The sequence below is a fragment of the Sinocyclocheilus anshuiensis genome, unplaced genomic scaffold (assembly GCF_001515605.1).
Source record: "Sinocyclocheilus anshuiensis isolate Anshui unplaced genomic scaffold, SAMN03320099.WGS_v1.1 scaffold37, whole genome shotgun sequence".
Lineage (NCBI taxonomy): Eukaryota > Metazoa > Chordata > Actinopteri > Cypriniformes > Cyprinidae > Sinocyclocheilus > Sinocyclocheilus anshuiensis.
This window is the reverse complement of record NW_015536461.1, coordinates 16,634-30,941: the sequence shown is the minus strand read 5'-3', so window position 1 is coordinate 30,941 and position 14,308 is coordinate 16,634. Positions and strand designations below refer to the sequence as shown.

Here is a 14,308-nt window from a genome sequence, read left to right as displayed (position 1 = left end):
ATATTAAGCCTTAAAGTTCTGCATAATTAAGGGCGTGGCCACTTGAGTGACAGGTGGATTGACACTGCTGTCACTACCGTCGAGCTAGGTGGGCGTGGCTTCAGCAACAAGCTCCCGCCTCTTTGCCCATTTTCGATTATCGAGTGACGCGCGGTGACGCGCTGCCAAGATGGCGACGGCCACCTCTGCCCACTTTTGAGCTTCAAAAACGCTCCTTGGAAATCTACGGGTGACGTCACGGACACTACGTCCATGTTTTTAGTTTTTTGGAAAACGAAAAAACGAAAAAGGAGCCGTTTTCTCATTTTTCTACTTTCAATATTAAATAAAAAAACGAATGATCGAATGGTACATGGATTCTGCTGCTTTGTGTTCTGCCGTTACCGGGGAAACAGTTCTATTTCTACCAAACGCGCCACCTGCTGGCAGAGAATTAATGTGCATTTTAAATAAGCCTGTTGTTTTGTTCAGAGTTCAGACCAATGCGAAAATCGACCCATGTTTTTACCCTGCAAACACGCAGAGATTTAAATGTGAACTGGTGGATCGATAAGAAGACAATGCATTATAAAAATCTAAACAGTAGGATGTGCGATATATGGTCTGCGATAATATCGTAATTGCAGTTTTAATGATGTGCGATTTGACATTATCGAGTATATCGCGAAAAACAAACAAAACACCTACAGAGTGCACGCATACATTACGTGATGAAGTTTAGTATGTTAACATAGGTTAAAGTGCGCGTACGCATTTAGAGTGCGTTCTTTCACTGCATGAATCAGTATATTAAAATGCATTTAGATTGATCACATAATTCAAGATATGGGGTTAGAAAATGTATATATTTATATAATTTCATATAATTAATATCACATGAAGAGTGCCGTTAGCATGATTACAAATGTGATATTGATTTTATACAACAGTTCAATAAACAAGAAGTTAATATTAAGAGACTTACGTTTATTAGACACCATATTTCCTGCTTTTGCTCAATTTCGCCAACAAAAACAATTCCAAACACAGCCACAGCACTGCTTTGCGTCTCTGAGCAACATGACGGTGTTTCGTTCCTGAATGATTCAACCGTTTAAATGATTCGGTTCAATCGCAATGACTCGCTTATTAACAGTGACTTACTGCCACTTATTGGCAGTTCTAACTTCACATTTAAAGTATCTTTTAATTTTTAAAATAATTTCAAACATCAGTTTTGAATGTTTTATGTTTAAAATATCAAAAAAATTATGCATTTGTCACTGCAGTATTCCATGTATTCCAAGTATTCCATGTCCCTCAGAGCTGCATTAATGTGTAAATACATCTAAATGCCACTTCAGATGCAGCTTCTGTGTTTCCTCTGCATTGCAAAGATGAATTTTGTTGATACTGATTTCATTTGCTTGGTAACAGCCCAAATGCAAGAATTTGACTCAAAAGATGATGCACACTTTTAGAAAAAAATGGCTTAAAGGTAAAAATGCCCATAAAACTTACTGAAAAAGGTTAATTTCTATCACTGCTGCAAACTGACCACACAGCATATGAAGAATATCAAAAAATACAGGAATCGGCTTGTCCACGGTAGTCCTTAAGATATCAGCACAATAACACACTCAGCAAAATATCGTCTCATTATCGTTATCTATAAAATCCTGCTTTTTACAGTAATTTTACAGTTTAAAATGGTACTATAGACATTGCCCTACCCCGCTCATATGGTATTAATTTTATTTGTGCAGGTCTTAAAAATGGTCTTAAAAGGTCTTAAATTTGAGCTTAAAAATCCTGCAGAAACCCTGTATAAGTAACTTTCTAACTTTTAACATCAACAGTCTACTGACTATGAGTAACTTTGAAAGTGCATGTCAACTCATTCTATGAACCCTAACTTAACACCTACTAATGCTGTACTAATATGCTAATGAGAGTTAGTTGACATGTAGTTGCAGCGTTACTTATTATTACAGTTATCACAACGTCTAAAGTGGACTGTCAAAATAAAGTGTAAAACTGCAGCTTTTTGCAATGTAAATACTGAATCCAAGTGAAATCAGTTCACGTTTAATGCATATTGACACCAATAAAATTCCTGTAAAAATGTAACTTTAAAGGAAAAACAGGCAATTTTAAAATTATTTGGTCACACTATAATTTAAGGTCCAATTATTGCTATTAACAAACCATTCATTATGATTTTTTTAATTTTTTGCCTCAATTAACTCCTAATTTGCTGCTTATTAATAGTAAGGTAGGCCTAGTTGTTAAGTTTAGGTATTGGGTAGGATTAGGGATGTAGAATATGGTCATGCAGAATATGTGCTTTAATAAACAGCCAATATGTTAAAAATAGGCATGCTAATAAGCAACTAGTTAATAGTGAGAATTGGTCCCTATGATAAAGTGTTACCAATTATTTTCACACGTCATTGCTAATAGCCTCGTGGGCAGCGCGCTGACATTTAGCACTGTTGCGCTTCGGGCGTCCCAAGTTTGAGTCCTGGCTCCTGGACCTTTCCCGATCCCATCCCCCCTCTCTCTCACTTTGCTTCCTGTCAACTAACTGTCCTATTATAATAAATAAAAAATAAAAATGAACATATTACATAAATATTGCACAATCCTGCCTGGGGCAGAGTAAGTTTTGATCGTGACTCTTATCATCAACCTCACACTCAATTCCTCAGTGAGTTAGACTTAGGTTATTCTCTCTCAGGACTGAATGGATCTGCGCACATTAGAGAGGCTTGAAACAAACAACACAGAGTAACAATTAACGCATGCAGAGCGTAATAAAATCACCTGCTCCCTTTGGATCCTGCTCTGTTTCAACAGGTTCACATCAATACTTGCCATTTAAAACCAGCTAATAATTATTTGTAATGATGCAAAATGATTCCACAGATTTTCAATTTCTAATTAGAAATGAAAAGCAGTAATTTATGCATTTATACACTTCAGGCTAATTAAACATGTGGCAGCTGCTCATGATCTCCAGGGTCTGCAGGCGGCGGATCGTAAACACCAGGTCTCTCTCGGCCTTCCTGATCTCAGTGGATAAATGACGGGTGCAGAGGAGAACAAACAAATGAGCTGGAGTGCTTCGCAACAGAGCTGTTTTCTTTTCCTTGTTACTGTGAAAACATCTAATAAATATTTGGCTTTCAGATTATTTCTTCACTTCTCAAATTAAGCAGTGATGCTCAGTAGTTCTGGATCTCTTTGTTCGATGCTGTAGAGCTACTTTGGGTCGCTCAGATTTGAGTGGGTTATGAGCACAGGAAGGCAGGCAATCATACTCAGGATTTCTTGAGGCGTGTTGGTCAGGATGGCTGTGGTGGAGAAGATGAGCGAAGCTCTTGGACTGGAGGCTCTGCGGGGACAGAGCGCTGATGCTCTACAGCCTGTTTCCAAAATGGTGCGGGTTTTCATCAGCTCCACACACTCAGGTAAGGCTTGCGCTGCTTGTTTAGTCCGCTTGCCTTTGTATGTGGCTTTTTTTCTGAAACAAACTTTGCTCTTTATTCCAAAGTCAAGGAAAACCTGGAAATATTAGGGAATTTTGAATTGAATTTAAGAATTGAACATTCTTAAAGTCAAGGGCAATTCTGTAGTGTGATTTTTATAGTTAAGCTCAGTTCTAAAATGTTTATTTTCACTCTATGGGTACAGTCTCTATAAAATACTACTGTTTATTCAATAATCATAAATCATGAAAATGCATTAGTCCAAATAGGTGTAGAATATGTAACTTTAATATGCAATGTTTCTATTTTTATTTTGTGGAGGAAGGCAGAATTAGGGTCACTTCAATTTGGGGACTGATTCTCACTATTCACTAATATTACAATGTCTGCTGCAGTAAACTAATAATTTGCTGCTTATTAATAGTAAAGTAGCTGTTAAGTTCAGGTATGAGACAGGAATAAAGGATATAAAATATGCTCATGCTGGATAAGGCATTAATATGTGCTTTTTAAGTACTTATAAACAGCCAACATGCTAGTATTTTGCATGCTAATAAGCAACTAGTTAAAAGTGAGAATTGGACCTTAAAATAAAGTTGTACCAGAATTAGTGTTTGTACTGATATCGAAATATTGGAATAGTTCTGATTAATCGAGGTGGTCAGGCATTTTTCTATAATGATGTAAAACCATACAAATGACTGTTGTGTTAGATAGACAATCAATTACCTACATAGTGCTCTTGGTTTTGTAATAAGCATATTATTAAATACTAGTGTAATAAGCAAGATAATGTACATGAATAAATATCATGAAAAAACTCCTTCAGGACCTGACATTAATACATTTAATTTATTTGCCAGACATGAAACATGAGAGAAATGCATTCTGGGAGAAGGCTTATGCTGAGCTGCAGGCCCACTGTCAAAGCTTGGGTCTCGTCCTTGAGGTTTGTGCTAAAAACGTATTTCCAGTCTAGTGTAATTCTGATGGGAAACATAAACAACTGTCTATAACTACATTATGTTTTTATTTGTTGAACATATGTACTGGCGTTGAATTTAGTTTGTTTTTTCTCACAGGTAGTGGATTTGAGATGCGGAGTGCGTGAGATCTTCACAGCTGATCACTTGACAATTGAACTGTGCATTAAAGAAATTGAGTCCTGCCAGAGAATATCAGATGGCCCAACTTTTATTGTATGTCACCAGCAACCTAATGTTATACAGTTTAGTTGAACGCAATGAACACCTTTTGGTCTGTTTCTCTAAGCATAAGTATAATTGCGTATCTCTGCTTTTCACTGTTTTTCTTCTCAGGCTCTGCTCGGTAATCAGTATGGCCATCGGCCCATCCCACGCCTCATACCAGAGACAGAGTTTGAGTTGCTGATATCAAAACTTCCCAAAGCTTCAGAGAGTTTAAAGCTCCTTAACCAATGGTTCTCCAAAGACAGCAACTCAGTCCCACCCACATATATCCTCAAGCCAATCACAGCTCACTATCCTCATTACAGTGACAGGGGCTCAGAGAGCGGACAGTTGCGTGATAATGATGTCATATCCTGGAATCTGACAGAATCGCGACTGCTGCAGGCTCTCCGCACTGCTGCGCAACAGGCTGAGAGAGATGGGGATATCAGTGTTGACCAAAAGCACAAGTTTTTCAAATCTGGTAAGGGACTGTGAAGCTTTCCATGAATATGGTGCAAAATAAGGCACAATTTTTGGCATTCCAAACCTGACCCAACTGACTTTCATTGTATAACCAAGTGTGCTGCACACATTCTACAAAGTGAGACCAAAACATTTTGTTCGTCTCTGGGGGCTGGCTGCAGTACAGGCCATAAACACCGCCCTCTCCATCTAAACGAATGGGACGTCAGCCAAACTAAAAAACCAAATTGCACATCAAATAAATGTTCCCAAATAAGTTCTAATGACGCTGATGTATATTCAAATGTTGTTGTTTTTCCCTTATAAGTTCGGTTTAGTTAGCTTTTTGTTGCTATATAAACTGTGTGTGGCACCATGATTGTGTGCTTGTGATTGAGTCTGCAGGAGTTTAGGCCAGACCTTAAAGGGTTAGTTCACCCCAAAATGAAAATTCTTTCATTAATTACTCACCCTCATGTCGTTCCAAACCCGTAAGACCTTCGTTCATCTTCGGAACACAAATTAAGATATTTTTGATGAAATCTGAGAGCTCTCTGACCCTCCATAGTGAGCAACGCAACTGTAATGTTCCCAGACAGAAACGTAGTAAGGATATCGGTAAAACAGTCCATGTGACTTCAGTGGCTCAACTTCAATTTTACGAAGCTATGAGAATACTTTTTGTGCGCAAAGAAAACAAAAATAATGACTTTATTCAACAACTCTTCTCCCCCCCGAGTTACTGTCTTCCGCCATTTTGGAGAGTATCACAACGCATACGCGCGCTTTACCCTAAGCGTAAACAATGCTGATTACATTGATTACATTCTGGGGTACTCTCCAAAATGGCGGAAGACGTCCCCCCCCCAAAAAATAAGGATTTGCGCATCTAATTGTTTAAAAAATGTAACACTACCTTATTAATAGACAGTCTCTTATCATTTTAATGAGTCCTGCCTTAGTTTTTCCTGTTGTTTTTATGATTATCATGCTTTTGTTGTGTGTATTTCATAGTCTTAGAGTATGAGATGGAGCACGGCTTTCTCAAGACTCAAAAGGATGCATCAGTGGTGCTGTTTTTCCGTGAACTGCCTCGACTTAGTAAAAGAAATTACAAGAAAAACTTTGCAAAGTTTCTTCTGGACGTCACAGCCGATGGCTTGCTGGACACCGAAGCCCGGGAGCTCTTGGCTGACCTGAAGCAGCGCATCTGCAACACAGGTCACCTCCAACCTCTCTGCATGGAGCTCAGCAAAGGAGCTATGGACCCGAGCCGCAAAGAACACAAGGAGTACCTGGGAAAACTGTGTGAGCAGGTGACATCCCAAATGAAGGAACTGATCAGCAGGAACACTCTGCAAACTTCAGGAACTTGTAGCACAGAAGATCCAGGATGGTCTTTGTTGAAACAGGAGATCTTCCATCATGCCGTGTTGAGCGAGGAGAAGTGCTCTGTGTTTAAAGGAAGGGACAGCATTCTGGGAAAGATCTGCATTGACATGTGGGAGTCCTCGAATGTTTGCCACGAACCTTTTCTGGTTCATGGACCTTCAGGGGTTGGTAAAACAGCTCTGCTTTGCAAACTGGCACAAGAAATGCGAGGCGTGGTTGACCATCGAGGAGTTGTGGTGCTGAGGTTGCTGGGAACATCTCCACTCAGCTCGGATCTTGACTCTGTTCTCAGAGGTGTTTGTCTTCAAGTGTGTGGAGCTTTAGGGTTGCAGTTCCCCTATCCACATATTTCCAACACGCATGAAGAGCTAGTCCGGTTTTTCCATTCCATGCTGGAAGACGTGTCAAAACAAGGAGACACACTCCTGCTCATTCTGGACTCATTGGACCAGCTGTTAGAGGCAAACAAACCTCCTCAACTAGACTGGATACCTAAAGTGATCCCTCCCAATGTACAAATTGTACTCTCTATTTCTGATGACTGTGTTGAGAAATGTAAATCTTTGGTTTCAGCAGAACCAAACGTCTTTGGTGTGGAACCTCTCACTGACGATCAAGGGAAAGACATCATTGATGCCTACATGAGCGCAGCTGGACGCAAGCTGACCTCAGAACAGTTGGGCACCGTCTTAAACAGCTTCCAGCAAAGCAGAAGCCCTTTGCATCTGAAACTCTTGCTAGACACTGCCAAACAGTGGCCCTCCTACACCTCCATGTCTAATGTTCGCCTGGGCACCTCTGCACAGGAAGTGATGACACAGTTTGTGGAGACACTTGAGGAGAATCATGGAAAGAAGCTAGTTAGTCATGCTCTGTGCTTCATCTTGTTATCAAGGTAAGTCATAATTTATGTTGATTTTAGGAAGACCCAGTATGTTAACTTTTTGATGGTAGATTATGAGGATGTTTTGGTAATTTAGTATAAGGGCGTCTTTACGCTGCCAAGCTTTGCCACATCCAAATTACATGTAAAAATTGACTGTGATCAAGAAATACTTAGCTGTGAGCATGTCATAGATTGTTTTCTGTGATTGTGTGTAAGTACCAAGGTTGTGCTCATTCAGATCAAATTCATGACTTTTAAATTACAATTCATTTTCCAGATTTGAATTGAGGTAGTTAACAGGATGCTGAATTGTAATTCAGATTTTAATGAAAAGAAGTAGAATTACAATGAAATTATATGTTAAATTAAATATATATATAATTAAATATATTGTATGTGCAGTTTAAAACTATTTTATATTATGTATTGTTATATTTTACAAATATTTTTTTTTGCATGAATTGCCTGTACATGTATTATTATGCACATAACATATGGGGTATTTTGATCAATATTTCATGATATTAATAATCAATGCTTGAAATTATGCACCTGTAGAAATATATGAAGAGTTTATTTGCAAAAACAGATAACTCAGTTGTTTCATATTTTCAAAAATCTGGTTGTTTATTATGTTATCATGTTTTTATTGTGTTTTATTGTGTTAGTTAGCTGTATTTTTTAGTTATTTTTAACCTAATCAAAATAACCCAACTGCAGTTTGATTGAGATTCATTGAAATGCACAATGAAAAAACACGGTTTTTGAAAATTGTTAAAAACGGAGTTATCTGTTTTTGCAAATGAACTCTTCATATATTGCATTACATTAAAATTCATTAATCATTTTATGGACCTTGGTGGGAGAGCACTTGATTTCCCCGAATGCTCTTATTTAATCAATAAAAGTTAAGACAGATTACTGGTATTGATGTTAGTATGTATTTGTGTATTTTTAATTGTTGTATTATATATATTTTTCTTTCATTATTTGGAGTTAAATGTTAAAGTATTAACTTAGTAGTATTACATTTCTTTGAATTCAATAAAATTCCATTTCTTTCATTCCGATTCCAATTCCAATGCAACATCCCGTGGGTGTATAGCCAATTCTATTCAAATTCACATTCAATTGGTAGCTAATTCTCAAGCAGCCTCTGCGCCACATTAAAAGTCCATGCTTTTTTTTCTGTGTATATTTTCCAATTTCGATGAGTCAAATACTAGCCTTCAAAATTGGCAAGTCCAACTTGTATTGTTGACATTGACAGCTACAGAAGTCTAAGTTACAGAATGTCATTATTTGTCTTTTATATATTCAGAAATGGTCTGTCAGAGGCAGAGTTACAGGATGTCTTGTCGTTAGATAATGACGTTCTGGCTGAAATGTATAAGTACTGGCTTCCTCCAAGCCACACACTCCTTCGCTTCCCACGACTTCACTGGTCCCGTCTCCGGCATGACCTCAGAGCTCATCTGATGGAGAGATGGGAGGGTGGTGTTATTCTGCTGGGTTTCACCCACAGGTAAAGGTTTGCTTTCCCACAAGTCAAGCAACATACTAGAAAAAGTCCCAGCGCTTCCTATGCCCATTCCAACTCAGCCGTTACTTTTCTTAGGCAGTTTGCAGAGCTGGTAAGGAAGAGATATTTATCACGTGATATGAAAGCTGACATGCACAACATCCTCGCTGAATATTTCTCAGGACAGTGGAGTCAGGGGCAGCTCAGGCCCATCCTTCTGCCCTCACTAAGTACACTGCTCAATGCCGACAGAAAGGTATTGTTCAAGGTCACAAAATCAGCATTATGTCAATATATTTTAGATGCTAAGTAACCTATATTTCTACTAAATTTTTGGTGGTAAAACATGGTATTTTTTTTCAAGGTACCACCCCAGCCCTTGCGGTTCACTGGAGAAGTTGCCAATATACGGAAGCTTAATGAACTGCCCTATCACCTCGCTCATGCGGGAAAATGGGAGGAGCTATGCCAATCAGTGCTCGGTGAGGTTTAGATAGGAATAGTTACATTTAAAAATAACCAAGTCTATTGGATATTCTCTTGAAAGCTGTCTATGTTTTATGTTTTTGCCAACTTAAAAATATACAACATGTATAAACAAATATATAAAAACATGAATGTGCATTTATTCTCACAGGCAGTCTGGACTGGTTGTGCTGTAAAACTCTGCAGTGTGGCGTGAGCTGTGTTATTCGGGACCTGTCACTTTGCACTGACCTCACAGACTGTCCTGAGATACAAATGCTGAAAGAGACATTTCTGCTTCTTAAGCCCTCGTTAGATTTTAGCGATGGCCATGTGGGTAAGTATTGACCACTGGGGCTTTCATAGGCTGTATTCTACCGATAACATTTACTTATTAAAGCAAATGTAAATAAGAATTAGTTTGTAAGGGAATATAAAGAAATGTTTTGGTTTCATGTTTTTATGAAATGGTAATTGGAGTTGTGTGGCTTTTAGTTTATGTCTACTAGCTTAGAGGTCATCCATCTAGTAGGAAATTCAATAAAGAAACTGCATTTCTCAAGCAATTTAATGGGGTCTAGGAAGGTGAGGTATGCCATTATTACACCCTTTATTTTAGAATGTAATCACATGTTTATTGGTTGCTTCTACATGATCAATTGCCTAATGGGGAAAAAAAATTAATCAGTTAGCAAATGGATAAATAAAAGCAATTAATAAATAATTTATTTAAAAAAAAAATGGTTTGCTTTATTGATATTTAAATATATTTTATTGTTAAATATGTAAAAAAGGTATTTGTAATTTATGTATTATTTAAACATTTATCAATGCTTAAATCATTTCTTGCTTTTTAAAACTTTTTAGAGAATTTATAAATTCTCTGTAAAGTAGTATGAGGCTTTACAGATGACATTCAGAGACATTTTTTTCCCTTTATTTATTGGCAGAAAAACCAGTCACACCAATTCATTGTTCTTTCACTGTCCCTTTAAACATTGCTTACAATTCAAGAAACATCTAAAACAGGGGTGTCAAACTCAGTTCCTGGAGGGCCGCAGCCCTGCAGAGTTTAGTTTTTAGAGTTTAGTCACAAACCATGTAGTTTTCAAATAAGCCTGAAAGACGTGATTAGCTGGATCAGGTGTGTTTAATTGGGGTTGGAGCTAAACTCTGCAGGGCTCAGGCCCTCCAGGAACTGAGTTTGACACCCATGATCTAAAATCTGTCATGATATAACTCATCTTTCAGTATATATCTCACTCTTCTATAAGATCCCTCACTTTTGGTCACGGAGCTCTTCTCCAGGCTGCAGTGCCTCACTGATCTCTACCCTTCCATGATTGGTCAGCTGTGTTCTCAGTGCGTGGACTGGTTTGGTTCCTATACTGACCCAGTGCTTGTGCCCAAAAGCAGCTTTTTTCAGGCCCCTGGGGGCCCACTGAAGAGCACCCTCACGGGGTTCACTAGAGGTGACATAAAGGAGCTTAATATTGGTTTTGTTAAAGATTTTAGAGTAAAAATATCTTACCACACATTCTGTTGCTAATCTGCTACATGTGGCTTCATATCATTGTGTTTTCTTGACTTTTGAAGGGGTGAAAGCTGTCGTGCTGTGCTCAAAGAGAGAGCTGCTGGTAGCAGGTTCAGAGGAAGGACTGATCATAGTCTGGAGTCTAAACCATCTCCAGACTCTTCACAATCTTTCTGGACACACTGGTAGGTTCTTAACAGTGTAGAAGGCAAGGGTGTAGTGTGTCACTGCCTTGATTCAGAAAATTCAAATTCAAGAGAGCGTAAAGGTCTTTGCACACTGAGTCCAAACTTCTTGTTCAAAATTTTCGCATGTTAAAAAATAAATACAACCTCACATCGTGTCAATCATGTTTACACACTGCCTCCGAAAGTTTTGTCCGTCATAAAAAAATTCGGATCAGGTTCGATTTTCTGCGTTTTCGCATCCGTAGCAAGCATTTTGATTGGAAAGGATGACGAATATGAACAAAAAAAAAAACGCATACAGGATGACGAATATGAAAAAAAAATAAAATAAATGCATGCAAAAATGTTGGACTCAGTGTGCAAGGACCTTAACAGTCGAGTTCTGGAAGTAAAAACTCAAAATGTATTTTCTCCATAGTGAAATCGATTTTAAACAATAACTGATAAACCTTTAAAGGTATAGTTCACCCAAAAATGAAAATTACTCTATGATTTGCTTACCCTCAAACCATCCTAGATGTATATGACTTTCTTCTTTCAGACAAATACAATCAGAGTTATTTTAAAACATGTCCTGGCTCTTCCAAACTTTATATTGGCAGTGAATGGGTGTTAAGACTTTAAAGTCCAATAAAGTGCATCCATCCATCATAAAAAGTGCTCCCCATTGCTCTGGGAGTTAATATAGTTCTTCTGAAACGAATCGATGCAATTGTGTAAGAAAAATCTCCATATTTAAAACTTTATAAACTGTAATCTCTAGCTAGTGCTAACTGTTATACGTGCGTTACGAGAGAGTGGTGTTCCAGCGGATGACGTAGGCGTAGCGTAAGCTCCAGTGAAAATAGTCTCATGTTAACCAACTTTTGTTTACAGCAAAAGGAAAACCAGTCTCCTCCTGGCTTATATTGAAATCCTCCGACATTTTTCTTTTACAAATCTTCGTTTTGTACTTCTAATTCCTGACCCAGTGTTTTGTTTTGCTCTCTCCACTGCACATCTGCGTTTGTCACTTCCACATTCATCACCGAATTCGCCTACATCTTGCGTCATCCGCTGGAACGCCCCTCTCTCATGAACGCACCTGCGACAGAAGATAGAACAGCACAAAATAGCCCTGGTGTAGGATGAGCCAAACAGTCCCCAATGAGACAGTAATGCCATGCTCCCTTAGGAGTGCACACTTCAGTTCCCCCATAGTTCCTCAAAGAACGTTGCTATGCAGCAAAAAAGCAATCTGCCGGGGGAGGTGTGCAGTTATATGGTGTTTCACATTATATTGTAGATTTCAGCATGAATTATAGCACACTCTATTGATCAATTAGAATTCAGGACTGGTACTATCCCTTTTATAAGGAAATTAATAGTTTAACAAACAAAGAAATAAGGGACATAGCTTAACTTAATTATAGAAATGTTTTCTATATTTCCCCCAGTTTTCAAGCTGTTTCTATGTGCCTATTAGAAACTACCCGAAAAATGCTTTAGGGTGAACACCATTTTATATATGAAAATATAAACACGTTTTGTTTCTCTGTGTAGCGGGGGTGCTGTCCCTGAAGCTGATGGACAAAACCAATCACTGTCTGTCTACTGGACTCGATGGCACACTAAGAAAATGGTGTCTGATAAGTGGACAACAGATTTTCTGTATCACTGATGCAGTGTCTGTCCAAACACACACTCCTACACACGTTCACATGATTGAAGAAAGGAAGATTATCATAACCAACCCAAGCAGCCTAGTATGAAAACATTTTTATTAAATGAACGGTTCATGTTCAAATGAAAATTGTCATTATTTTTTACTATTTTTACGTTTCTCTTACTATACCAAACCAGGGGCCAGTTGTGTAAACTTAGCCATTATGTTGAGGCTGTGTCTTAAAGGGGTAATCGGATGCACATTTTTCACAAGTTGATATGATTCTTTAGACTTAATTATAGAAATGTTTTCTATATTTCCCCCAGTTTTCAAGCTGTTTCTATGTGCCTATTAGAAACTACCCGAAAAATGCTTTAGGGTGAACACCATTTTATATATGAAAATATAAACACGTTTTGTTTCTCTGTGTAGCGGGGGTGCTGTCCCTGAAGCTGATGGACAAAACCAATCACTGTCTGTCTACTGGACTCGATGGCACACTAAGAAAATGGTGTCTGATAAGTGGACAACAGATTTTCTGTATCACTGATGCAGTGTCTGTCCAAACACACACTCCTACACACGTTCACATGATTGAAGAAAGGAAGATTATCATAACCAACCCAAGCAGCCTAGTATGAAAACATTTTTATTAAATGAACGGTTCATGTTCAAATGAAAATTGTCATTATTTTTTACTATTTTTACGTTTCTCTTACTATACCAAACCAGGGGCCAGTTGTGTAAACTTAGCCATTATGTTGAGGCTGTGTCTTAAAGGGGTAATCGGATGCACATTTTTCACAAGTTGATATGATTCTTTAGGGTCTTAATGAAAAGTCTATAACATGCTTTGGTTAAAATTTCTCAGTGGTAGTGTAAAAAACACCCTTTTACCTTACTAAAATCAGCTCTTTTCACAGCAATCTGTTCTGTTGAATGTCGCTTTAAATGCTAATAAGCTCTGCTCACCCCGCCCCTCTCTTCTGTGGGGTGATGAGCAGTACTGTTTACTTTAGCCGCATTTAACCGAGAAACTTGCTAACTAGCACATTATTAGGAAAGGCGATTTGCAAAGATTCATAAAAAAAACCTTAAACTCACTTCTTCTGTAGGTGAGGCTGGATCACGAATGATTCGCTCGAACATAGGCAGATCGGGGGCACATTCTACGGTGGCCGAGAAGTGCAAAACAAATCACAATTCTGAAAACAAAATAACAAATTACAAACGCAAATGCAAGTCAAAAAAACAAAATAACAATTCAGAAAACACAACAACAATTCAAAAAACATTATAACAAGTCAGAAAATATAATGACAAATTCGAAAACAAAATAACAAGTCAGAAAACACAATGACAAATCAGACAAACCGGAAGAGGTAGGTATAGTTTGAGACAGCGCCATTGGTTTGGGATTACTCACCGCTGACTGGACGAGACATCTGTCAATCAACGTATGCAGGAAGAACCAGCCGAAGAACAGCAGAGTCGTGGTAGAAAGTTCGGAGATGGTATTAAAGTAGCTCAGTTTAAATGTATTGTATGAAT

The 14,308-nt window shown here is 38.1% G+C and overlaps 1 protein-coding gene across 1 annotated transcript in view; it reads left to right on the top strand.

Moving 5' to 3' along the window:
- Positions 1 to 3,331: 3,331 nt before the first annotated feature.
- Positions 3,332 to 14,308, top strand: part of LOC107655543 (NACHT domain- and WD repeat-containing protein 1-like) — a 22,246-nt gene continuing 11,269 nt past the window's right edge. Inside the window, exons 1-12 of the mRNA XM_016443408.1 lie at positions 3,332 to 3,452; positions 4,334 to 4,419; positions 4,553 to 4,669; positions 4,790 to 5,144; positions 6,140 to 7,412; positions 8,725 to 8,928; positions 9,022 to 9,181; positions 9,290 to 9,407; positions 9,563 to 9,727; positions 10,665 to 10,862; positions 10,987 to 11,109; positions 12,655 to 12,857. Coding sequence (XP_016298894.1) covers positions 3,332 to 3,452; positions 4,334 to 4,419; positions 4,553 to 4,669; positions 4,790 to 5,144; positions 6,140 to 7,412; positions 8,725 to 8,928; positions 9,022 to 9,181; positions 9,290 to 9,407; positions 9,563 to 9,727; positions 10,665 to 10,862; positions 10,987 to 11,109; positions 12,655 to 12,857 — 3,123 coding nt within the window. The remainder of the gene's footprint in view (positions 3,453 to 4,333; positions 4,420 to 4,552; positions 4,670 to 4,789; positions 5,145 to 6,139; positions 7,413 to 8,724; positions 8,929 to 9,021; positions 9,182 to 9,289; positions 9,408 to 9,562; positions 9,728 to 10,664; positions 10,863 to 10,986; positions 11,110 to 12,654; positions 12,858 to 14,308) is intronic.